This window comes from Ictidomys tridecemlineatus, chromosome 4 (genome assembly GCF_052094955.1).
Source record: "Ictidomys tridecemlineatus isolate mIctTri1 chromosome 4, mIctTri1.hap1, whole genome shotgun sequence".
In the NCBI taxonomy this organism is placed as follows: domain Eukaryota; kingdom Metazoa; phylum Chordata; class Mammalia; order Rodentia; family Sciuridae; genus Ictidomys; species Ictidomys tridecemlineatus.
This window is the reverse complement of record NC_135480.1, coordinates 126666806-126693180: the sequence shown is the minus strand read 5'-3', so window position 1 is coordinate 126693180 and position 26375 is coordinate 126666806. Positions and strand designations below refer to the sequence as shown.

The window sequence follows — 26375 nt, the reverse complement described above, 5'->3', positions numbered from 1 at the left end:
ATTAGCAACATTAATTGATCATATTATACATAACATAAAATTGACCATATTGTACATTTAAAAAATATTTTCTTAGTTGTCAATGGACTTTATTTTTTATTTATTTATATGTGGTGCTGAGAATAAAACCCAGTACTCACCCATGCTAGGCGAGTGCTCTACCACTGAATCACAACCCCAGAGCCCATATTATTCATTTTTAAATGTGAAGTTCAGTGGCATTAAGTATATTCACATTGTCATGAGACCATCGCCAGTATTCATCTCCAGAGTTCTTTTCATCTTATAAAATGGAAAACTTAGTACCCATTAAACAATAACTCCCCATCCTCTTCTTCCCTCAGTCTTTTTTACTTCCTGTGTTAGCACAGGTCTTCAAGGTTTATCCATGTTGTATCCTTCCTTTTTAAGGTTGAATAATACTCCTTTTTATGTATGTCACATCCTATTTAACCATTGTTTTTTAATGGACATTTGGATTACTTCTACCTTTTGGCTATTATAAATAATGTTTCTATGAACATGGGTATACAAAAAAGTCAATGACTTGAAACAGAAATTGATATAGAAAACCTTATGTAGGTAGATATTGACATGATATTTGACAGGTGGCCATGTAATTTATCAGCCAAAATGGTTACTCTGAGAGAGAATTTAAGCAATATGACCACTGCCAATAATTCTGCTGGGACAACAGGCAAATATTAGAACCGTCTGGGGCAAACCAGGCTTCAGGCTTACCTTCATTTTTGAATATGTAGTAGTGGCATTAAAAATAAACAAACATAAGGGCTTGGGGTGAAGCTAGAGGCACAACACTTGCCTAGCATGTGTGAGGAGTCCCTGGGTTCAATCCTTAGCACTGCAACAGCAGCAACATCAACAAAATAAATTATTGCAAACACATGTGTAGTGAGAAAGAGTGTTTTATTTTGATCACTTACATGCCCAAATTTATTCATTTCACTTTTATGATACAAACTTGATTTTTTCAGGGGGGGTGCTGGGGATTGAACCCAGAGGTGCTACACCACTGAGCCACATCCCCAGCTCTTTTAATTTTTTATTTTGAAACAAGATCTTTCTAAATTGCTTAGGGCCTCACTAAGTTGCAGAGGCTGACCTCAAACTTGTGATAATCCTGCCTCAGCCTGCCCTGTCACTGGGATTACAGGCATGTGTCACTGCACCTAGCTTGATATTGTTTTGTTGTTTTCCTCTAACAGGAGGAAAATAACTATGGTTTGAATTTTTGTAGTGTTTTTAAGTTTAAGATACATAGAAATTTGCTATGTCAGGAGCAAAGTATAATTTCCTAAAACAATCTGGGTTTTCTCCTCTATAAAATGATTAATGCTAAGTTGCTTTGTTTGAAGTAAATACTATCTTTCTCTACTATGAAAGGTTTACCTTCAAAAATGAAACTCTGGAGAATAACAGATTCTTATCTGGTAGGAATGGGGTGATTTATTTTATCCTTCATAAATTATGAAGAATAATTAGAGTTATGCATAAATCTCTTCTGAACCAGGCAATGGGTTTGCCCAGTCTCCATTTGAGTGTCCTAAGGATGAGGAACTAACAGCCACCCTGTCACATGTCACATATCTAAAGGAAATCATAAAACAACTGCATTTGTTACAGCCTCTCTGTAATCTTCCACATGCTTTACTCATTTTTAGCAAATTGCATTTGTACTACCTTTCAAGCCACAGAGGTTGTGTCAACTCTGGAATTCCCTGATCTTGGAAGGTTCTATAGTAGGCATAGGATAAAATTTTTGCTTTGTTTTGTTTTTGAGATACTCAGGTTTGAACCCAGAGGCACTCAACCACAGAACTACAGCCCTTATGCTTTTTATTTTGAGACAGGAATTTGCTAAATTGGTCAGGGTGCCTCGAATTCGCAATCCTCCTGCTTTAGCCTCCTAAGTTGTTGTGATTATACACATATGCCACCAGCCGTTGCTTCAGTGAGAAATGGATGGAATATTGGAAAATAAAGAAACAAAGACCAAGAAAAGGTCTGTTGCAGCACCAAATAGGTCAGCTTACCTCAATTTTTTTGGACAAGATTTGACATGTTTCATTACTGCTATAAGGTGTCTGCTCAGTGTCTTTGTAAAGAGCTTTGGCTACATTGGTGCAGTGTACAAACTTTTAATGCTTTTCTTAGAAATGGCCCCCAGTTGATCATAAATAGCCATCAATCAACACATCTTCAAAGGACAATTTCATAGCTGAGTAATTAAGGATTCCATTGGAAAGGTTTCAAGAAGGGTGCCAGGCATGGTGGTACATGTCTGTAATCCCAGCTACACAGAAGGCTGAGGGAGTATGGTGAGTTCAAGACCAGCCTTGGCAACTTAGTGAGACCTTGTATCAAAATCAAAATCAAAATGCCTGGAGATGTAGCTCAGCCCTGGGTTTAGTCTCCAGTGTCCGCGCCCCCCCCCCCAACACAGAGTCAACAATGATGGTAATAACTGGTCAATATTTAAGCCAAAGGCTCATGATGATAAAGAAGAAAAAAATTAATGAATCTCCTAAACAAGACATGAAGAGACAAACATTGTATTATATGAGGTACATAGAATGGTCAAAGTCATAGAGACAGGAAGTAGAATGGTGGTTGCCAGGAGCTGGGGGGTAGGAGGGTGGGGAGTTAAGTATTTAATAAGAGCAGATTCAGTTTGAGAGGATGAGAAAGTTTTGGAAATGGATGATAGTGATGATTGTACAATAATGTGTATGTACCTAATGCCACAGAGCTATATAATTAAAAAATGGTAAATTTTATGTTTTTAAAATCACAACCACAATTTAAAAAAAGAAAGAGATACAGCATATCTCCTGAGAAAGGCAAGGTCTCATGACACCTTTAAATAGCCGTTCAAAGAAGAAAGGAAGGTTCATGAGTCTTTCCCTTTCTTTTCTGTCTTCCTCAGACATCAAATGTGGTCTTTCTATTTGGGAAAACTTGGGTTCAGAAATGTTAGGGTAAGAATGACTGTGGACCCTGTGGGTGACTGGGTTCTTCTGCTGGCTAAAACAAGTGGGGCTGTGTTGGGAACCCTAGCGACCAAGAAACTACAAAGTGAAAATGGGGTTGAGGGTTCCTGAAATATTTTCAACATGTCACATATCTAAAGGATAAGGGTACTTAGTGAAAACAATTGTGGGCACCAATTATTACTTTCAACCAGGCCCATTTGGAGAGAAGTATTTTAAAACCATGCGGGGCGTGGTAAGGCTGGGGATGTGGCTCAGTGGTCTACTGCCTCTGAGTTCAACTCCCAGTACCACCCCACCAAAAAAAATATATAAAACTGTAAAACCTTGCTAATCAAAGGTGGTCTGAAGGGCAATAGGATTAGCTTCACTTGGGCCTTTGCTAGAAATACAGAACCCCAGATCCTACTCCAGACCTTGGGGATCAGAATCTGCTTTTAACAGGATCCCCATATTTATTTGTACCTCAAAGTTTGAGAACTGCTTTGACATGGAATCTGGGCTGGGGATGTTGTTTAGTAGGATAGCATTTGCCTCGTATCCCAGGCCCTGGGTTCCATCCCTACTACTATTAAATTAAAAATAAAACAAAACAAAAAGGAATCTAGTAGAGTGTGGTGGTGCATGCCTGTAATCCCAGTGACTGGGCAGACTGAGACAGAGGATCACAAATTTCATGACAATCTCAGCAACTTAGGCCCTAAATAACTCAGCAAGACCCTGTCTCAAAAAATAGAAAGGGCTGGAGATGTAGCTCAGTGACAAAGCACCCCTGGGTTCAATCCTCAGTACCAAACAAACGAAAAAAGGAATCCATGGAAAACAATGAACGGGAGTGGAAGTAATGGAATGCCACTCAGGCTATGGAAGGAGGAGGAGTGCTGATACAGAGCCATTGACCAGCTGAAGATCAAATGCAGTGCCTTATAGCTAAGAAATGTGGCCTTCACCTTTGGGGAGTGAGGGAGGACCATCCCAGTGACTTTACAACCCACAAGGGCTCAGTATCTCAGAAGAGAATCAGGGCAGGGTGGCTCTTCTTCCCTTCTCCAACCTGGGAGTTCTATGGGTTGGCTTTTCAAAATAGGTCTCTGATTAAGGCAGGTTTCTCTGTATATTTACAAGTCACTTATTGTTCTTTCAAACAAGTTACTGTGGCCATTTATTTGTTGGAAATAGAGAAAAATTTTCCCTAGATTTTAATATAGGACAATAATTTTCTATTGTGTTAAAATTCTCATTTCCCTAAGCTCTTGTTCTGATTGATATAACCTATTGGCAGATTATATGGCACAGGAAATCAGGCAAAAGGGATGAGAATGATAATGTATTGATTTTCTTAAAAGAATGATGCTTATGTGTAGTTAGTTCATCAAATCCCCCAAACATCCTGATTGTTTCCACATGGAGAAATGAACTAAGAGAAATTAGTAACCTATGTCAGGTCTCATGGCCATAAAAATGATAGAAACCTTGATTCAAATTCAGATCTATCTCAACCCAGAACATATTCCTTTCTGTGCCCAGACCCTAGTCTGCACTGCCTCATACTGGCTGTTTTGTTGAATTTGGGCTGATACTGCCTCTGGCCCATGTTATGTCTGCCTTGAGGCTGAAATGAGACAGTGCCAAGACTCAGCTTAACATCACAGGCTTTTGTATTTCCTGACCTCTCAGCTATGAAAACATGACAAGGCCTTTTTTATTTTTAAAGGCATTTCCTGCCAAATAAATCCTAGGAAGTACTGGGAATCTTAGGGATCTTGTAGGTTTTTTTTTTTTTTTTGTACTGGGAACCAAATCCACAGGCACTTTACCCCTGAGCTATATCACCAGTGCTTTTTATTAATGAGGCTAGCTTCAAGCTTGTGATCTTCCTGCCTCAGCTTCCCAAATTGTGAGGATTATAGATGTGCGCCACTGCTCCCAACCTAACGGGGTTTTTCAACACCCCTACCCCCTTTTCCTTTTTGATGAAAAAAATCATTCTTGTAGGTCCAGCAACAGGGGGCTGGGAGATGCTCTGAACAACAAAGCACAGAAGGCTCATCTTCTGAAATTCTTTAAGGGGTATTTTTAACTACCTTGTAGCCTCATCCATTCAATTTAGCACCCTGATAAGGAAGAGTGGTCTTCTTTCATCAATCTTGTAAAATAGGAGATCTGTCATTCAAGTCTACATGTCACCTAGGGGCACTGCCACATGACCTCATGGATACAAGGATATCCAGGATCTGTGAGTGGAATGTGAAATAAGACAAACAGAACCTTCCTGCTTAGGGCTCAAGCTTGCATGATATGGTCCTGTTATGGCTGTAGGAAGGGCTATTTTACAAAAAAATAATGATGTCTGGTGCTAAATGAACATTAAAGAAGAGATTCAGTTCCTGTCTTTAATATTTCCATATTATGGTACACAAAACCCCAAACCAAAAATCTATGTTATTACTTGTACGTATAAACAAAGTCACAAAAAACCCAGCTTGTTGAGGTTGGGAGTTCTCACTCCTAAGCTTCCCAATGCAGGTCCTCTCTGGGGTTTTGCAGTACCTCCCTCTTGCCCTTATCAGCCAGCTCACTTTGCACGCAGAAGTACGAGGTTGACACTTCTGAATGCAATGGTTTTCTGATGACTCCCTTGTAAACATTTTCAGTGCTGCCAACTCCTACAGAACTCTGCAATACAAAGTCAGGTATCCCAGGTCTTCCATTTCATCCTCTAACCTCAGTGAATAGCTCATTTTCCTCAGTGCTTAGCTTCTCTCTTTTTAAAAACCACTTAGTTGGTTTATTCTCTTCCCTAAAACTCTATTTAGTCTTTCCAAACTCAGCTGATGGGTCATAGCTTCGAGGATACCTTTGTACAAGTGCACCCTCTCTATTGGTTCTTACAGTACTTTAGACTTAGAGCTGGGTATGGTGGTGTATACCTGTAATCCCAGGAATTTAGGAGGCTGAGGCAGGAGCATGGACAACATAGTGAGATTCTGTCTCAAAATAAAAAATAAGAGGAGATGTAGCTCAGTGGTAATTAAATCCCCAGTAAACACATACACACACACACACACACACACACACACACACACACACACACACACACACAAAGAGCATAGACACTGGAGCCAGAGGACATGGATATTAATCCTAATATGGCCACTTATATTACTTGAGTGAAATATTTTGTTCATGTTGCTATAGATTCCCATGTATGAAAAAGACAATTAGTAGTTTTACTTCTCTAGCTATCATGAAGATGTAAGAACAGTTTCTGGCATGCAGTAAGCGTGCAGTAAACATTATCATTAGCAACATTTACCATATTGATACCCTGCACTGGAGTCTGCCTCATTTATCAACTCTTAAGATCTCCAAAGTACAGAACAATTTCTGTTATCTGTGAAACCCTGAGACTAATGGAAAGCCAGGGCTAACTACTATGCCTGAAATAAAGTTAGTGCCTTCTTAGATGAAGTAATCATGAAGGGAAAAGCATTCTTGGTGGGAATAATGTTCTTTCCTCTTGAAGATGGTTGTTAAACAGCAGGGCTATTTGGTGATGAGAACAATTTGAGGAGATCTCTCAGGGGTTGTGTGGAGACTGGGCAAAAAAAAAAAAAAAGCACAATTATTCATTAGTAGCTTTAGCAACTCCTACCCCAAACCTCTCCCTCAACAAAAGGCATTTTTTAGATCACATAGAGGCCACATTTTTTTTAATTGATAACTCAATCTCTACATACAGTATTGCACAAATTATGAGTAGATCAACAATTATATTATCAATACAAACTCATGAACATATACATGGAACTGCTGCTCTAAGTTTTGGTGCATTTTGTGTCAGATACTTTAGTAAATTGGACAAACACAAAGGAACTCAGCTACTTTAATTCATGAGAATCAGCTTTCAAAAAAAGCATATCATCTTAGAGAATATTTAATATGTCAAACCCAGGAAAATCAGTAGACTAAGTGAAAAAAGGGCTTCTTTAAAAGAAAAGTTGGTGATCAAAATGTAATATTTAAAAATTTTAGCAATTGGACCTAGGAACCAGAAAGTGTACACATGAGAATTTTAAGTAAAGACCCCCATGTTCTGGTTTATAGTCACTATTATACCTTAAAAGAATGGAGTGGTCTGGGCTGCTGTAATATATTCTCTACTAGTGTAGACCAGTGTTTCTAAGTTTTAAAGAAACAAGATGGTGATTCACATAAAAAAGACTTAAAATAATATTTGTCCCCTCTCTCAAAATAAAACACAATAGGATCTCATCAACTTATAAAGGAAACTCTATCCAAATGTTGACCAGATTAAGCCACACTATCATTTCCCTTCACTGCCTTGGAAAGCTGAGCACAAGTGTTCCCTATGAGGATGAGGTGATGGGGTAGGGCCCAAGCTCTCTCCTAGTTGCAGAGCAATGTGGACAAGTGGCCTTCAGCTTCCCTGGAGTTTGTTTCTTCCTATATAGAATTGAGGGGAATGGGTTAGATGGTTTTTAAGAGACCTTACAACTAAAAGAATCTAAGTAGGCTTTGAGCAGACTCTTAGGATGGAAAAAAAAAAAAGTCGTAAAACAGGTGGATAAAATATTCCTCACTTTTTTCTCTCATCATTTGGAACTATTCTGCACTACACTTTAAGGAAGTCTTTTTCCTAGTACTGTTGAAGGGTATACAAATGAGGCATTTGACAATTTTGATAAAAATGTAAAAAAAGAGGTCATGCCAATATGGGTAGAAAAACAATGCACTGCCATGTTACTATCAGTAGTCAAGGACTTCTCACCTCTGAGTTTTGGGAACCACTAATCTGGTTGGGAAAATGCCCATGGAGATGCACATTCAAGCCATTTGATACAAATTTAGCAAGCACATTACCTGTTTTGTGAATTACTGTCAGGGAGGCAGTATTATTGAAACTGGTTCTAACAGAAAGGAATACGAGAATTAAGTGTAGGGTAGGATTTTTTTCTTTACATAACAATGATCCAAAAAGAGCAATGGCTTCTCATTTTCTGCCCCATATGGAGAATAAATATCATGTCTTCTGGAATCTAACATATTGGCTTCCATTTTCAAAATGCATCACTTTATTTTCCTCACAAGGTGGCCACATATTATAAACCTTAGGCATGTGACAGTGACATGATTTCTTCAGCAAGCTCCAAGGTTTCAGCAAGCTTTCCTGGAGTTTACAGCCAGAGGAGTCCTGAGGTTTCAAATATTAAAGCTTTCTCCACAGCCACAAGTTCCTTTGATGTTTGGGTTATTGAAGACAAACTCACTGGATAATTTGTCTTCAACATAGTCCATTTCTGTTCCTAAAAGTGTCAGCTGTGCTTTCTTTTCGATGAACACTCTGACTCCTTGGGGAAAAGAAAACATGGGTCATATAAAGCCTGTAGCCTATGGAACTTGATTCAAAGCACCGTGAACTTTAAATAGTAACCACTAACAAAATTCTACAGGAAGCTTCTGAATGGGTTTCAAAGTTGGTGACCGAACTGAACCCCTGGTTTGGATACAGACTTTGATACCTACCCGAAAGAAGAACTAAAGATATAAACTCAGTTTTAAAGTAGTTCGGATTAAACAATTATACTAATGAAAAGCAGTCAGAGCTTGACAGGTTGTGCATTCCTGCAATCCCAGTGTGAGAAGTGTGAGAGAGAAAGATTGTAGTTTGAGGTTAGCATGGGCAACTTAGTGACACCTTGCTTGTCTCAAAATAAAAATTAAGAAGGCTGGTGATGTGGCTCAGAGGCAAAGGGCTTGCACAGCATGCACGAAGCCCTGAGTCTGATCCCCAGCAATGAAAAAACAAACAAACAAAAAAACCCTCCACCAGATTCCTGTCAATCTCCTATGTCCCCCACATTATATAAGGGAAGGTAGTTTTATACAAGTAAATTTTATGTCAACCGAGCAAAACGATTATGTCTTCAATTTTTTCAATTTGAAAAATGAAAAAAATATGTGTATTCTTAGTAACTGTTTTGTAAAGATGGAGCCAATAAAAATTACAAATACCTTGTAATGGCATCTATATTCTCAACACATAGCTAAGTGTCAAATATCCAGAGGACTGTGAGAAAAATAGGACTATTTTAATAAGCCAGATCAGTACAATAGTTCTGGTTATGGGCCAAGAAATGAGTAATATTCCTTACTAATTATGTAGATAGAAGTCAACATTTTGGCAAATACAATCAGTTTAAAAAGCTTTCTTCCTGTGCTGGGCATGGTGTCGCATGTCTGTAATCCCAGCGGCTTGGAAGGCTGAGTCAGGAAGATTGTGAGTTCCAAGCAAGCCTCAGCAATTTAGGAAGGCCCCAAGGAACTCAGTGAGACCCTGTCTCTAATAAAATATAAAAGGCCCGGGGATGTGGCTCAATAGTTAAGCAATCTTGTGTTTAATTAATTCCTGGTACTGAAGAGGGGAAAAAAAAAAGCTTTCTTCTTTTCAAGAAACTGAGTCATTACCTACATATGAACTATAGGTTAAAAAAAAAAAAAGCAGCTTTCTTCTTTACAAGAAACTGAGTCATTTGAGTCATTACCTACATATGAACTATAGGTAAATACAGGTCTTCTCTAAGATGAAAATCTTAAGTTTATGACATTTTCAGTCAGTCTTAAAAATGATTTAAAATATTAACAAATGTCTTTCTTGAAGTCAGTTTAATAAGATAAAAGAACACTTAAGAATCTAGACCTTGTCCCTCCATGTAGGCAAAGACTGCAAACTAGCCCAGAGCACACTTCCAATGCAGAAAACCATCATGGCAAAAATCATGAAATCATGAACACTCAAGTTCTCTCATAGTGGTAGCATTATTTATTTTCCTTTAAATAGGTTTTTATCAAATCCTTGGTTGGGAGAGTTGGTGCTAAATATATTAAAAAACAGAAAATTTTAATAAAAATTGGAAAAAAGACTTTCTTAAGAGTATGAATTTTAAAAAGCATTACTTATTTGACATAAATGTAAAATTATTGCTTCACACAAAAATGGTTGGTAGGTTCACTCTGAAGTTTAAAATCTTTCTGGACACAATAATGACCTTTCAGAGTTAAAACAAACAACTTACCAACTAACCTATTGGTTACTAAAAGCACAGCCTCTGGAGAGAATTGAATTGATTGGGTTCACATTTCATTAGGCCACTTACTCACTGGGTAATCATGTGTAAATTATTTAACCTCTCCATACCTCAGTTTCTTCAACAGAAAATAGGTATAATAAATAAGCAAACAAATAATAACAATAAAAGCAATAACAACAAAACCCAATGAATTAAAAACAAAAGTATAAAGGTATTAACATTTAATTAGGTATCACCCTAATTAAGTTGCTAAATATAAATCATATAACATTTAAGTTCATTAACCAATACCTAGCATACAGTGAGCACTATTTATATAATTTCTATTTCTATCATTAATTCATTCTTCACAAAGCTATTTTTTCTTTTTCTTTTTTTTTTGGTACTGGGGATTGAACCACTAAGCTACCACTAAGCTACATCCCTATCCCTTTTTATTTTTTATTCTGAGTCAGGTTACACTAAGTTGCTTAGAGCCTCATGAAGTTGCTGAGGCTGGTCTTGAACTTGCAATCCTTCTGTCTTAGCTTCCTGAGTCACTGGGATTACAGGTGTGTACCACTGTGCCTGGCTACAAGGATAAAAATTTTAAGCAAAACAAAGTGTCCAGAAAAATCTGTCAAAAACTTACCATCTTGAACAACTTCTTCATCAGAATCTCCCTTTGTCTTTGTATATTCCAGAGTGTAAGAAAGGCCATTACAACCCCTAGTTCGGACACCGACTTTCACACCTACCTGAAAAAGAATTATAAATATAAACTCAGTTTTAAAGTTGAACAGATTAAACAATCACACTAATAAAAATATTGGCTATTTATTACTATTATTTTCTCATAAGTTAACAAATATTAGATTTCTGGTTATAAATAGTGTTCTTGTAGGAGCAGATCATGGTGGCACATAATCCTAATTTGAAGTCAGTTTGGGCAACTTAGTAAAACCTATCTCAAAACAGAAAATAAAAGGGCTCAAGAGTAAAGTACTCCAAGGGTTCAATCCTTGGTACAAAAAACAAAATAACAAAAACCCTGTAGGAAACAGGAAATAAGAATTTGAAAAATTTTATTTCTGTATAATTATTATAACATTAGCAGGTATCCAAAAAAATAAAAACCAATGATGTACAAAAAACAATAACAGACCAGAACCCACCCCAGTTTTTTCCAGTCTTTGTCACATATATAATTTGAATATTTTTATTACAGTGAAATTAAAATTTATTCTATATTTAGTTGTATATACTTTTTTTTTGAGAGAGAGAGAGAATTTTTTTAATATTTAATTTTTAGTTCTCAGCGGACACAACATCTTTGTTTGTATGTGGTGCTGAGGATTGAACCCTGGCTGTACGCATGCCAGGCAAGTGCGCTACGGCTTGAGCCATATCCCCTGCCTCTAGTCGTATATACTTAAGACATCATTTTCCCCATGGAATTTACTTTCACAAATCATTTGCAAGTAATGGCCACATAATATTTCACTTAATTGTTATTATTATTTATTTATTTTGCAGTGCTGGTGATCAAACCCAGGGCCTTGGCGAAGCCTGCTAGGTAAATGCTCTATCACCGAGCTGCGACCTCAGCTCTTATGTTAATTAACTGACCCTTACTACTGAACATCCAATTTAGAAATTAAAAAAAAAGAATTGTTTTGGTTTTTTTTTTTTGTCCCAGGGATTGAACCCAGGAGAACTTAACCACTGAGCCACATCCCCAGACTTTTTTCAAATATTTTATTTAGAGATGGGTCTTGCTAAATTGCTTAGGTCCTCAATAAGTTGCTGAGATTGGCTTTGAACTCATGATCCTCAGCTTCTCCAGCTGCTGGAATTACAGGTGTGCGCCACTATACTTGGCTAGAAATAGATATTTTTTCTTAGTATTTATTCTAAACATTTTTTATTTGAAGTTGTAGATGGACACGATACCTTTATTTTGTTTATTTAGTTTTTTATGTGGTCTGGGGATCAAACGCAGTGCCTTGTGCATGCTAGGCAAGCGCTCTACCTCTGAGCCATTACCCTAGCCCAATATTTTCTTTACTGGTTCTTTTTTAGTTATACATAATATTAGATGATATTCACTTCGATATATTCATATATGTACAAAAGAAAAGTTAGGATAGATGCATTCAATTGTTCTTTTCTTCCCTTATCTTGTCTTTTTTCCCTCCCACTTAATTCCCTCTGTTTATTCCACAGATCTTTTATTCTGATGGAATTCTACTCTGCCTTCTTTTTTCCTTAGAAATTAAAAAAAAAAAATCACCTAGCATGTATAAGGTCGTGGGTTCAATTCCAACACAAGAAGAAAAAATAGCAAAGAAAAATCACTTTTAACTAAAAAGAACAACAAAAAATAATAATATGCCAAAAATAAGGGAAAAAAATAAAAAATAAGTGTATTTTTTAAAAGAAAGAAAACAACAACAAAAAAACCTGATGGCAAAGATGCCTTTTTAAAAGAATGTACTTTCTGAATGTTCCATCTCATTCTGTGAGAAGTTCTCTGGATGTTTCCTTCTGGTTAGGATTCATTAAGTTTCATAGGCTATTACCTGGAAATTATGCTACCTCTATACAAAAGACTAAATCCTAGGGCAGACTTGTATAAATGTTTTCAAGTTTCAGAAAGCAAAGACTGTAGTCAATGCAAACATAAGATGTTCAAAGAAGGTATAGTTTAGTGGTAATGTGTGCTTAGCATAATAGAGGCCCTGTGTTTGATGCCCAGTATCAAGAAAAAAAAAATTAAAAAAGTGCCCAAACAGCACTTTTAAATACTAATATCTATGTTAATGCAATTTTCTAATATCAATCTATGCTCTCTGCCTTAGAGCCTGCTTTTTCATTTTAGTATACAAAGTATTATTATCTTAAGTATTATTTCACCAATAGATCCTGATTCTCTGAAAGACAGCAATATGTGCTTGCTTTATAAAAGCAATCATAGAGTGGTAAATTTTATTCACCTTCAGAGTGACAGCTTAGAAAATGTATGAGGGAATTTTACATATTCAGAATGAAAAATAATAAACTGCCAGGATTAATTCCTGAAGCACCCATCATAAATATTTGTCAATATACTATGTCATATATACTATGCCATACATGCATACCCATGTTTATAGTAGTGGAATTCATGGAACCCGCTTAGGTGTCTAGCAACAGATAAATGGATAAAGAAGATGTAGTATATATAAACAATGGTTTTTATTTAGCCATAAAGAACTAAATTAAGTCATCTGCAAGTAAAGAGATGGAACGTGAGAGCATTATGTTAAGTGAAATAAGCCAGACACCAAAAATCAAGATTTGTTTGTTTTCTCTTACATGTGGAAGATAGAGAGGAAAAAGAAAAAAGAAAAAAAAAGTGGGTTAAGAGGAATCTCAGGAAAATAGAAGGGAGACCAGTAAAGGAAGAGAATCAAGGGAAACAAGGGAGAGAAGGAAAGGGAAAGCAAGCACTAGAGAATGAAACTGACTAAATTATATTATGTGCATATATGAATATGTTGAAATGTGTCCCACTAATACATGTAAGTATAATGCGCCAATAAAAAAGTTTATGAAAACACAGCTTTAGGTAACTACAGTTGGGAAAAGGGATTGTTCATACTGTAAATGATACCGTTTTATGTCAATAGGAATGAACATCCTTTAAATCTACAAACTGACTTCCTGTTTCAATTGGCCAATTTATACTGTTCCAATTCAAACTGAATTGGAACACTAACATTGGTCAGCATTTATTAATTCTTAGGAGGGAAGTGCTGAGAACTCCCACTACTTTGTAATGTATAGATTGTACAAGAGAACCCAGAAATAACTCTGTAGGCTAAATATTAACTATTGACAGTTCATTTTTTGAAGTGATTTGACAGTATACCATTAAACCTTAACAATGCACTACAATTAAGATGATACACACATCCCTAACTCAACAATTCTACCTCCCGGAAACAGGTACACTATGTCATGCTTCCAGGTCCATAACAAGGGCCAGGCATACACACCTCTCCTAAACAAATAGCTGTTAAATGATGTTTGTGGCAGTAATGAAGGAAAACAACCCAAATGACCCTTAATATAATGAACTGGTTAAAGAAAACAATGAATGTATAAAATACACTATACAAAGTCATGAAAGTAAGGCAGATTTTTTCTTTCCCTTTTTTTTTTGGGTACCAGGGATTGAACGGGGGAGGGGGGGGGCTTAACCACTGACCTTAACCTGGATCTTTGTTATTTTTTATATGAGACAGGGTTTCACTATGCTTTGGGCTTTGACACATTGCTGAGGAGGCTGGCTTTAAACTTTTGATCCTCCTGCCTCAGCCTCCCAAGCTGCTGGGATTATAGGCTTGCACTATCATGCCCAGTGGGGGAGGCAGACCTTTGCACAGTGACATAGAAAGATCTTCAAGCCTATTAAGGGTAAAAAGCAATGTGTAACCATAGCACATATGGGAAATAGTAATAGAGAGACAAGAATAATAAGAAGAGTGTAGAGCAGTGGTTTTAGTTGTCACAGAAAGAGAAGAGGGTGTTACTGGCAACTAGTAGGTAGAGGCCAGAGATGATGTCAAATATCCTAAAAAACACTATAAAACATCAACTGTGTGAAGGCAGAGAAGTCCTGGTTTGGCCATATCAAATATTATTATCTCTTCAAGGACACTAAGAGATTGCTTTTGGAAGGAAGAATGACAATGAAGAGTCTAGAGTTGAGAGAAACTTCTTTTATACTGAATATCCCCTTCTGTATTATTTGAATTTTTAAAAATCATGTGCAGGGATGAGGGTGTAGTTCAGTGGGAGAGGGCTTGCCTAGCATAGTGAGACCTTGGGTTCAATCCCTAGCACCACGGAAAAAAAGAAAAGAAAAAAATTTCTAATTAACAAAAGCACATTGTCACAAAATATATTCATTCTGAAAAGAGAACTTTAATTTTTTAGTACATATTTGATAGGCTTTACTTACGTGCTCAGGCTTATCTTTAAGAAGCTGTTTTATCTTGTTTACTGCTGAAGGTGTCTGAAAAATGAAAATGTTATTAAGTTTTTAGCTATAAAACTAGCATTCTTGAATAGTCTTTAAAGACTATTAAAGTCTGTCTTTAGCAAATTCATGTGAAAGTTTTGTTTCATTCTTGCCAAGATACTTTGTGGCTTTTATACCCAAACACATGAAGGTCTGCTCAATTAAAACCTCTTTGTCAAAATTGCTAGCAACATCCTTTTAAATAGGTTAGTTCTCTCATATACTTACTGTATTATCTACTTATATTACAAATGTGATTTTCCTAGGCAGCAGTTATTTTGTGCCCTTCCTGTATGCTCAGCAACAAACACACTGCCAGACACACAGAATGCCAATGAACAAAATCAAGTATCTCAGTGGAAAAGCCAACCCTCTCTGGTGCTTTTTCTATTGATTATTATTTTCTATACACAGACACACAGACACACACACACACACACACACACACACACACACACACACGTGGGGGGGGGGAGAGAAAGAGAGTGTGTGCAAGCAAGAGAGTGCAAACTTACAATCTAATCCAAATCCATCAAAATGCACAGAAGAAAGAGTATTACCAGCATAGAAGAAACCCAAGGTATGCTTCTCAGTCACATCAAATGCTCACATAGGTTTTCAATGTGAATTAAACCAACATCTCTGGATACCTAGATGAACATAACTAGACAATGATAAAAATGTTATTGTTTCTCAGGAAGAATAGTTTAACCTGGCTCAGTGATCCTCAACATGAGAAAAATATGATGACCTATTCTGTGCCCTCAGGTTAGCATTACCAAACCAAACTTCTTGGGAAAGAGGCTACTGAGAAGAGTCTGGGGGCTTTTTGGTCTACTTCTTTGGTGTCCTCCAAGGCAGTTATGTTAAGCAGCTTCTCTGACTCCTAGTCCCTTAACTGGTGAAATATGGATAACAGTCCCTCTTCTTTAGGATTCTAGTGAGGATAACATATTCAAATTCAGGAAAGGCATTCAGGACAGTGCTAGGCACAATAAGCTCAACTATTAATGAAGAGATGATGTATTTCCTAGTTTCTGATTTATGAGCTTTTTCTAACTAGCAATGCTATACTGGTCCTTTGGTTTTTGTGAATTCCTGATGTCAATATTATGACCTACGGCTTAGTAGTAAACTGTAGCCAGGACTCAAGTTTCTACTGGAGGAAAAGACCCAAGGATTGGCCCTGGAGTGTGCTTTCTGGGTTGGGGCTCGCGTCAGATGATGAGAATGCTTAAACACAGAGTGGACCCTAGTTAGAAGGGTCATGAAGTCAATTTAGAAGGTCGATACCAGCATTTTAAAAAAAAATAAAAAAAGCAGATGTTAGATAAGTGAACCATTTTAAGTTATTAATGTATGATATGTGTGTGTAGGTCTGTATTTCTTATGTTACTGTAAAAAAAGAGAGAAAAAACTCACCATCAGCAGATGGCTTCTATTTCTCTCTCTCTTTTTTGTTTTTTTGGTACTAGGGATTGAACCCAGGAGTGCTTTACCACTAAGCCACATCCCCAGCCCCTTTTTACATTTTATTTAGAGACAGGTCTTGCTATGTTGCTTAGAGCCTTGCTAAATTGCTGAGGCTGGCTTTGAACTCATGATCCTCCTGCCTCAGAATCTTGAGTTGCTGGGATTACAGGAGTGCACCACCATTCCTGTTTGGCAGATGGCTTCTAAAGGCCTTTTCCCACAGTTGTATAAGAAGAGGAGTAGAGTAACAAAACACAGAGGGCATTAGAAGGAAATGCTCAAAAGCAGAATTACAGCATTTTTTTTTTTTTTGAGACGACAGAATATCAACTTTTTAGAGAGATACTTATTAAAACTTTTTTAAAGTGCTTGTTCACTGTTCTAAATGGATGCTAATAAAAGCAAGCTTTATTTTCCATTTGTAAATTTTTGTGGGCATATTTCCTAGGTGTGTGCTTAAGAAATTAATCTACTTCCTGTCAAATTAAAAAAAAAAGATATCTGTTTAAAAAAAAAGGCATAACCGTGGAAAAATATTTGTTCAAACTAAAAACTGATGGGTAATTTTGGTTTAGTGTGGCTGGTAAAAGGTGCAGAGAGTCCAGGTGCTGAAGAAAACATAGGGCTCTCCTCCTCCACTAGCTCCAAGTTTTTTCTTTTTCCTCCTTTCCATGTGATTTTCTAAATTATCAAATTTGGTTTTACAAAATTATATATTTTCTTCTTTCCTCAACTCCTAGTAGAAAACATTTAAACACAATAAAAGGAAGCAAGTCATAGCAAATGGTCTATCAAAAGGTTGTTGATGTTTATATTGTATACAGAAAGGAATCAATGAGAAAGTAACATTAAAACAGGATTGTGTGCCTGGAAGCTGTATTTATAAGAACCAAAAAAAAAAAAAAAAAGAAAAAAAAAACCATTAACTTTCCTGGGTCAGGTGAAAACAAAACATGCTCTATTGAGGGAATGTTACTACTGATGTATATAACACAGTTAACTGAGTATTCAACCAAGGGGAAAATGATGGTTCTAATAATTTTGAAGTGATTGATTTTTTTTTTTAAGATGTCAGAATGAACAAGTCCTTTAAAAAAAAGATCTCTATTTCCTCAGAAAACTTGGAATGGAACCACCATGTGACCCAGCTATCCTATTCCTTGGTTTATATTCAAAAGACTTAAAATCAGCAGTAATGCAGCCAACGTCAGTGTTTATAGCAGCTCAATTCACAATAGCTAAACTATGGAACCAACCTAGGTGTCCTTCAATAGATGAATGGAAAGAAAATGTGAGATATATTTTATATATATATATGTGTGTGTGTGTGTATGTGAATATATATATATTTCCAATGGACTACTTAGCTTTAAAGAAGAATGAATGAAATTATGGCATTTGCCAGTCAATGGATGAAGTTGGAGACTATCATGCCAAGTGAAATAAGCCAATCCTAAAAAAACCAAATGCTGAATGTTTTTTCTAATACGTGGATGCTAATTCACAATAAGGGGATTGGGGTACTAGAGAAGAATAGTTACCTTAGATTAGGTAGAGGGAAGGGAAGGAAGGGGGAGGGGATGTGGGGATAGGAATGATAGTAGAACGAAATAATGTTCTGTTATTATTACTTTAAGTATATATGCGACTGCATATATACATAATTTTCTTATGTATATATGTGACTGCATGACCAATTTGATTCTACAACACGTACACTTAGAAAAATGAGAAATTATATCCCATCTATGCATGATATATCAAAGTGCATAAATGCATTCTACTGTCAGGTATAACTAATTAAAACAAATTAGAAAAATTTAAAAAAGATCTCTCCCTATAAAAAGTACCTTCTAGGGCTGGGGATATAGCTCAGTAGTACAATACTTGCCTAGCATGTTTGAGGCTATGAATTCAATCCCCCTTCCCTCCTCCAAAAAAAGGACTTTGTGTATCAAGTACAAGGCAGAAGCTAAATATCTTACTTTGCCCTAGGACTGTTTGCATAGTTTGGCAACTTTTTGTTTAGGGAAATCAATCTGGAAAATGGCATAAAATCTTCCACCAAACAATACACAGCCTTACATTACCAATGCATTCTCTAGGACAACTAGGGGACCCCTATTTCCCCCTTAAAATGGATACTAATTAGCAGGGCACGGTGGCACACACCTATAATCCCAGCAGACTGGGGGGCTGAGGCAGGAGGATCACCGAGTTCAAAGCCAGCCTTAGAAATTTAGCAAGGGGCTAAGCAACTTAGTGAGACCCTATCTCTAAATAAAATACAAAAAAGGGTGGGAATGTGGTTCAGTGGTTGAGTGCCTGAGTTCAATCCCCAGTACCTCCCCAAAATTGATATTAATTGCATTGCCATTAACTGTGACTTAAAAATTAATCTCAGATTTAGTCTGTGAATTTAAAATTTAAGAGACTATTAAAATCCATTGAAACATAATGTTTGTTGGCTTTTAATCTACTCATAACTTTTTTTTTTTTGGGTGGTACTGGTGATTGAATCCAGGGACATTTTACCACTAAGCCTCATCCCTACTCCTTTTTATTCTTTTAACTTTTTAATTTTTTGTTTTTTTGAGACAGGGTCTTGTAAAGTTGCCCTGATTGGCCTTGAATTTATAATCCTCTCCTAAATTGCTGGGACTATAGGTATGTGCCATGGCACCCAACTAGGAAAAGTTCTTTTTAAAGCGAGAGAATTATCTTTAAGATATTTTGGCCCAATTTAAAAAAGATCTACTTCCAAACTATTTTTATTATTATATTTATAGGAAAAGACACTTTTAAAAGATTTTAGGTAAATGGCAACCAATGAGCAATGAGTATATTTTGATACACTACTATTTAGGATCTATGACTTGCATTAGGGTGTTTTTCTTTTATCTTCTATTCACATGTAATTACACATACACTTATAAAATATTTGTAGTATACGTTTACATTTTAACAGCTTCCATTAAAAATTTTAACATATCATTCTTCTCATTTGATACACAGTAATAAAGATATCCATCATTTATTGAATACTTTCTAGGTGTTGGATATTATATACATACTGTGTTTTTAAAAATTTTTATTTTTCAGTTGTAGTTTGACATAATAACTTTATTTTATTTTTATGTGGTGCTGAGGCTAGAACCCGGGGCCTCACATGTGCAAGGCGATCACTCTACCACTCATCTACAACCCCAGCCCCAACCATGTTTTTATTCTTACAATTCTGTGATTATTTTGATGTTGGGGATGAACCCAGGGCTTTGTGAAAGCTAAGCACATTCTACTATTGAACTACTCCCAATGTTTTAATAGTTCCTAAATTGCCTTCATGTAAAAATCTTAGTTCCTGGTCACTGTTTCAAAGGACTTCTGGTTCTGATACAAAGAATTATAGCTTATTAAATATTAAGCATTTCTAAACCCTTCTCAATCAACCAGGTTCCACTAGAAAGTTAAGCCCCAAGACACCTCTGTACATAACTTCTCTTCATGTTTCAACAACAAATATTGTCAGTGTACCATTATCATCTTATAGAACTTTGGTTGTACTTTATGTACAGTGTGGGTCATCTATAATCCTAAATTAGGATTACACTCATTTTGACTTATTAAATGCCAGAAATAAAGGTGCCTGTTTAATCTTTGTGTTCTGTAATCATATGTCACTCTGGCTCCTATGATTTCAATTGCATTTTTCAATTCCTTGTCAATCAAGGGACCACTCATGGTTTGCATAAAAGTTACAGAGGGAATTTATCACCAGTCTAAACACTTGTTTTGAACAATCCACCAATTCTCTTCAGAACCAACACAAGTTAATGCAGACAATCTGGTAATTTTTTCATGTCATCAATTGCTTTTCCTAGCCTTTCTGATCTGAGGTAGACTCCACAAGTACATTCCTTTTTGAATGCTGCAACATGTCAAATTCCTGATGTAAAAATTTATATATCCAAGAAAATTTATCTCTTTCTTGTTTTATTATACTATCTCTTCTTTTGGGTGCTCTTATCTTTCTCCATTTATTAGGCCTTTGATCACTTCCCTACTTCTGTGCTTGACATAACATTCTGGGTTTAAAACCAAACACAATACAGGCCATAGTGTTTTGAGATAAGGGTACATATACTAGGACTAAATTGACTGACAGCCCATTAATACAGATCATGGTGGAAAGTAGCACTAATGTGCTTTTTCTCTCCCACCATCTCCTAAGAAAATCATAGGGAAAGAAGCTTCTCAAGTCAGTCATAACACTTAGGATTTAGATAACAGATTCCTAGAGTAAAGCCAGGAAACATGGAAGACCCTGAAACCTGACAACTGCTATGATGACATGTACTGAAGAAGCAGCAAGCAAGAGGGGAGAGGTAGTTAGCCTGAGATTATAAGATGTGTTATTATTCCTAGTAAGAGATGGCAAAAGCTTTCTTTATGACTGCCCATGAAGGGTGGAAATTCATTATTTGTTGTCCTGAACCAGAGTAGATCTTGATATATCTGCTGAAAGAATAAGAATGGAGTGGAAGGGAATGACACAGAAATTCTGAAGGAACAGATAACTTGCCATACGGAGATGAAAAAAGAAATGACAGAAAACCATCCTTACCTTCCGACTTTTCTTAGATCTACTATTATCAGAATTCTTTCCAAGTCTGAATAATTTTTACTAAGATTGAAATGAGACACAAAGTATGAGCTGTGCCCTTTAGTTAGTTCTCTAGATCTTGGAAAATTGTAGATTCCATGATACATTTTCCACACATGAAAATGCACTGGCTAATACAGAAAAGTATTACAGAATACAGTATGAATATAATTGGGGTAACCTCAAGGGCCTAAACACTGATGATGTAAAAATAAATTCTTCCAGCTGATCACGACTTGACTTTTATTTCAACTAATTTTATGGCAACAGGTCTTCTGATTCCCAGTCTCTAGGCGAATGCTTGCCCAAAGAGTGGATTAACTAACAGTATTTGAGAACAAGTTGAACTGATCATAAGGTTGCTTACTAAGGTGCAAATGAGTTAGAACTAGATAGAAGAAATGGTGGCACAACATTGTGAGTGCTACCACTGAACTGTACCCTTTAGAAAGGTTAATTCTACGTAATACGAGTTTCCCTTTAACTAAAAAAATCCACAGTCCCGAGGGAGTACAGTACACTCAGTGAATTCTTTTAAGTATCTGTGGTTTGCGTTCTGGTCTCCTTTCTGTGTGTTTGACCTCTCTCCCAGAAAACGCTGTGAACTCAGCGTGAAAATCTTCATCCTTTGTCCTTTGTAAAACCCTAGGATTGCAGGAGGCTCACGAGGTGTTTCAAAAAGCCTCTGCTACCACAGACACCAGGAAGTAACTCTTTGTGCGCCGCAGCCTAGACCTCGGAGACGGTGGGGGCTTTATCACCTCTAGGCCTCTCGCACAGGCAGGTTCCGGGGCTCGCCCCTACCCACGCACCTCCTGGGCAGGACTCCTGGTGTCGTCCTGGCAAACGTGGCACTAGGTACGTCCGATCTCAGCGAAGGAGACGTAAGGCAACTGGGGTGTCGCAGGGTCGCCGCTAGGCTCGCGCTGACACACACCGTCAGCCTCCCCGCCCCCACCCCGCCCGGGCAGAGCCTGCCGGGAAGCGTAATTCCCCGGACGCCGCGGCCCCGTAGAAGCCCCGCCTGGGGCTTGTTTACCGCTCAATCCCGGGCCAGTCGGGAAAACGGCGGTGCTGCAGCAACTCAGCGGCCCCAGCGCCCGGACGTGCCCGCGGCCTGCGAACCGGCTCCCTTGACCTCTGCTGGCAGGGGGCGGACGTGAGCAATGTCACAGGCCCAGCCACGCGCCGCGTGCACTCACCAGGGTGAGGGCGGCTCGGGTGGGCTGCAGCTTCCTCTTGCTCACAGCCCGGACAGTGGCCCGGACTAACGAGGCCGACATCTTCGCCGTCCCGGCGCCCGGGTGCCTCGGGCCGGAGCTCAGCCACCTCAACCTCTCTCCATGGACACCGCGGGCGCATTGACGCCACAAGCTCCGGCGCACAGCGCCCTGGGCCCCGCCCCGCCCCGCCCGTACCCGCCATTGGGCGGGTCGTGTGAGTGACGGGCCAGGGGGCGGGGCGGATTTCTGCGGGTGGCCCTGCACGCAGCTTCTAGGACTGCGCGCGGCTTGGCTTGTAGTGTTTGTTAATCACCCCGGTGGGTGCAGGGACACGGGAGGTAGGCCGTCACTGCCGAGCACGGAGTCGGCGCGACCTCGTGGAGCGCAGATGGGGGACAAGCCATGACCTCCGACCTCGCTGACTTCTGAGGAGGGTTGCTGGGCGAGGTGCGGCGCCATCGCCTCCTGTAACAATCAGTAACAGGCTCTTGAGGCTTCAGAGCGCCCCTGGGAGTTTTGTTCTCTAAAGGAGAACCGTTCCGATAATCTGACATCTACATCCATTTTTTTCCCCTTCCCTTTTGTCCAACTTGGCAATTATTAAGAGCACAGAATTGCTGCGGAGTTGTGTATTATGCAGTTCCCCTCTTTCCCACCTCTAGCATGCTCTACTGCTGGGGATGCTAAAGGATGGTGACTAACGCAATTTTTGTTCTGGTGCTGAATGTGGAACCCAGCTTCACAGTAAGTGGGCGAATAGTCACGTTTGTAGAGGGTACCTATCAGTACCTGTTGTGAGACCTTGTCTGGCTGCTCAGGAGCATAATTCTGCCTTTTAATTAAGCAACATTCTTGAACACCAGGCACTGTATCCCAGGCATACACGGGAAGCCACTTAAACAAGGGAAGGTTTAGGATAGACAGGAATTCTGTGGCGTGGTGCATGGGGAAGGGGTAGATTATTATTCAGTATTTTAATAATGGAAAGAGATCCTCTGGAACATACAAGGTCTGAAAGGATACCTCACAATTATCAGGTAGTCTGTCTTCCTGTTTCAGAAGAGGAATTGCATCCACAGGACTTTTTGTTGTTAATACGAACAGAAAATGGGGGGTTGAGAGGCAGTAGGGTAGTGGGTTTGTCTTGGCTTCATCTTTGGGTGATTTGGGATAGATAAGGTATTTATTTTTGATACCTTTCCTCCTACAGATACTGTGAAGATTAAACAAGTTAATACATAAAAAACCCTTGGAAGAGTGCAGACACATAACAGCACTCAATAAAGATAGTTAATTGATAATGAAGATGCCATGTATTGTGAAACTATGGACGTGTTGTTTAGTTTTCAAAACCCATATGATGTACAACATCAAGAGTGAACCCTAATGTAAACTACAGACTTTGCATAATGATGTGTCAAACCAGGTTTATTGATTTTAACACATATACTATTGTAGTGCAGAATAATGGGAGTGGTTGGTTGGCATGTGTGGGAACAAGAGATATATAGAACTCTGTACTCTGCTCAATTTTGCGATGAAACTAAAACTGCTCTTAAAAGTAAAATTTAAAAGATGCCATGCATAATTTTTTCAATTACTGAAAAGCTGCACTTTACAGGTTTGAAAAGCACCTTGTTGCACATTGTGTCCTACTGGCCTTACAACTTTGAACTGAGGGGGCAAAAGAACCAGCTTGTCTATTATAAGTGGTGCTAAAACTCAAAATTCTCCAACTTATAGTGCATTAGATGCTATTTAAAAAATCTAGTCCTAATTTCCTAATTCAGGATCCTGTGGGGTTTTAAAAAATTATATATATATATATATATGTTGTTGATGGACCTTTATTTTATTCATTTATTTATATGTGGTGCTGAGAATCAAACCCAGTGCCTCACACATACTAGACAAGTGCTGTACCACTGAGCCACAAACCCAGCCTTCCTGTGGGTTTTTTGATGATGGGAATCAAACCCTGGTTCATGTTAGGCAAGTGCATTGAGCCAAATCCCAGCCCTAGGATCCCATGTATGTTTAAAAGCCCTTCTTTCCTTTTGAAATTCACACTATTCAGTTTTTCACTTGGGTAGCTGTTTTGCTTTTAAGCGTGAAGTTACATAATCTTCTTGCCAGTGGATCAGGCATACCTAATGTTATTTGAAACTGGCAGTCTCCTGAGTATGTTAGGAAAGTTTTCACTATTAAGAAATATGTGAGCTTTATCTCAGAGCAGCAGCTGTCCTGTGGTGTTGAAACAAGGCGTAAACACTTTTAGATTTCCACTAATAATGCTAAAAATTTGGAAGGGAAGAAACATCCGATTCTGCACTTCAGCATTTAGTTTCACAGTTCTAGACATTTCCCTAATAAATAAGACCTCACTTGATCCTCATGACTCTGTAAGGGCATGTATGATTTCCTTGTTATAGGATGGAAACTTAACTATCTGAGGTTAGGAGGTTTGCTACACAGCTAGAAAACTGGCAGGGCCAACCCTACCCAAGTCTAGAGTTCCACCTGGTGAAAGTGCCACTTTTTAAATTATTGCTGCCCAAAACGCCTGGTTTGAAGAAGAAACAAAAACATACACAAGAACAACAATAAAAACTCCCACACTATTCTAAGCACTTCTTTGCAGTTTTATGGGGAGCTGTTAAAATTGTTTCCAACTTTCCCCCCTTGTAACACTGTGAATTCTACTCATCTGTACAGGATTTTTTTTTTTCCCAACCTGGGAAATTTTTTTTTAAAATTTTTGTCCCTTAGAAGCCATCTGTGAAGCACATTTCAAAAGGAAAAATAAACGTATTATCTAAGAACATTTTAAAAACATGTTTAAACCTGCACTTTACTGATACTATCCACACTGAGCAAGATATAAAAAAATGTTGATTCTGGACCACTGCTATTATAAAAAAAAAAAGGGGGGGGGATTTCAGTCAGGCATGGTGATGCAACCTGTAATCCCAGTCACTTGGGAGGCTGACATAGGAGGATCATAAGTTTGAGGCCAGCCTCCGCAACTTAGTGAGACACTCAGCAATTCAGCAGACCCTTTCTCAAAATAAAAAAGATTGGGAACATAGCACTCCATGGAAAAGCATCCTGGATACCTCAGTATCAAACAAAACAAAACAAAAACATTAGTAGTGGAGCACTGGTGGTGCTTGTTAAGACCAATAGGCCTGCTGTAATTGAAAAACAGCAATGTCTTAAGAATTACACTCTGCATGGAGTGCTGAGAAAGGGTTGTGACCATCATTCAAGTGAAGAGCCAGGAGCAATCCATTCTCTAGGTTTGCAGGTAAACACTGTTCATTGTCCCACAGAACCAGTGTGAGGATTCAAAAAATCAAACAAACTCCAATGTATTGGGTAGTATCTAATATAGAAATCTGAATAAAATGTAGGAAACCTTAACATTATTAAAAGGATACAAGAAAGCATGGTTTCTATGACAAGGAAGAAAATATAACAGTAAACTAGAGGAAAAGGAAGGTGTGGGTAAGTTAAGAAAGAATGATGACAAAATTCATATTAGAAAACAGCATAGTGACACTAAAAATCAAGCCAGTCATGTGAAAATTAAACTTGAGAAGTTTTCTAGCATGATGAAAAGGAAAGATGATAGAGCATGGGATATTGAGAAAAGATAAGAGTTATCAAAAACTAAAGAAAATACTTTCTCAAAAAGGAAATGAATAGGGAGACATATTGAATTTTGTTCCAGTCACTGGAGAGACATTTTTAGACTGAGGTAATTTTCTTTCTTAATTATGAGGATAAATAAAAAGTATACAGTATAGAAGCACCAAAGTATAAAAACAAAACTATCCAGGGAAC

At 37.9% G+C, this 26375-nt stretch overlaps 1 protein-coding gene across 4 annotated transcripts; it reads right to left on the bottom strand.

Annotated features, from left to right (window-relative positions):
• Positions 1-910: 910 nt before the first annotated feature.
• Isca1 (iron-sulfur cluster assembly 1) lies at positions 911-23811 on the bottom strand. Of its 4 annotated transcripts, XM_078047386.1 has the most exons (5): positions 22509-22720; positions 15731-15834; positions 15111-15164; positions 10755-10860; positions 8085-8383 (listed from the first exon to the last, which is right to left on the bottom strand). In XM_078047386.1, the coding sequence occupies exons 2-5, from the start codon at positions 15734-15736 to the stop codon at positions 8235-8237; spliced, it is 315 nt and encodes a 104-aa protein (XP_077903512.1). In that variant the 5' UTR covers positions 15737-15834; positions 22509-22720; the 3' UTR covers positions 8085-8234. The 4 variants fall into 4 exon arrangements, with proteins under 4 accessions (XP_077903511.1, XP_077903512.1, XP_005337495.1 ...); XM_005337438.5 differs by lacking the exon at positions 15731-15834 and having other exon boundaries at positions 22509-22721; XM_078047385.1 differs by lacking the exons at positions 8085-8383; positions 15111-15164; positions 15731-15834 and adding an exon at positions 911-6609 and having other exon boundaries at positions 10755-10856; positions 22509-23811.
• Positions 23812-26375: the final 2564 nt, after the last annotated feature.

Excerpts from the sequence above, each read along its gene's own strand:
- Isca1 (XM_078047385.1), bottom strand. The coding sequence starts at position 22,731 with ATGGCGGGTACGGGCGGGGCGGGGCGGGGCCCAGGGCGCTGTGCGCCG. Across the intron at positions 10,857-22,508 it reads CCCGAGCCGCCCTCACCCTG|GTGTGAAAGTCGGTGTCCGA; the intron begins GTGAGTGCACGC and ends TTTTTCAGGTAG. Across the intron at positions 6,610-10,754 it reads TGAAGAAGTTGTTCAAGATG|TCTCCACACAACCCCTGAGA; the intron begins GTAAGTTTTTGA and ends TTTTTTGCCCAG.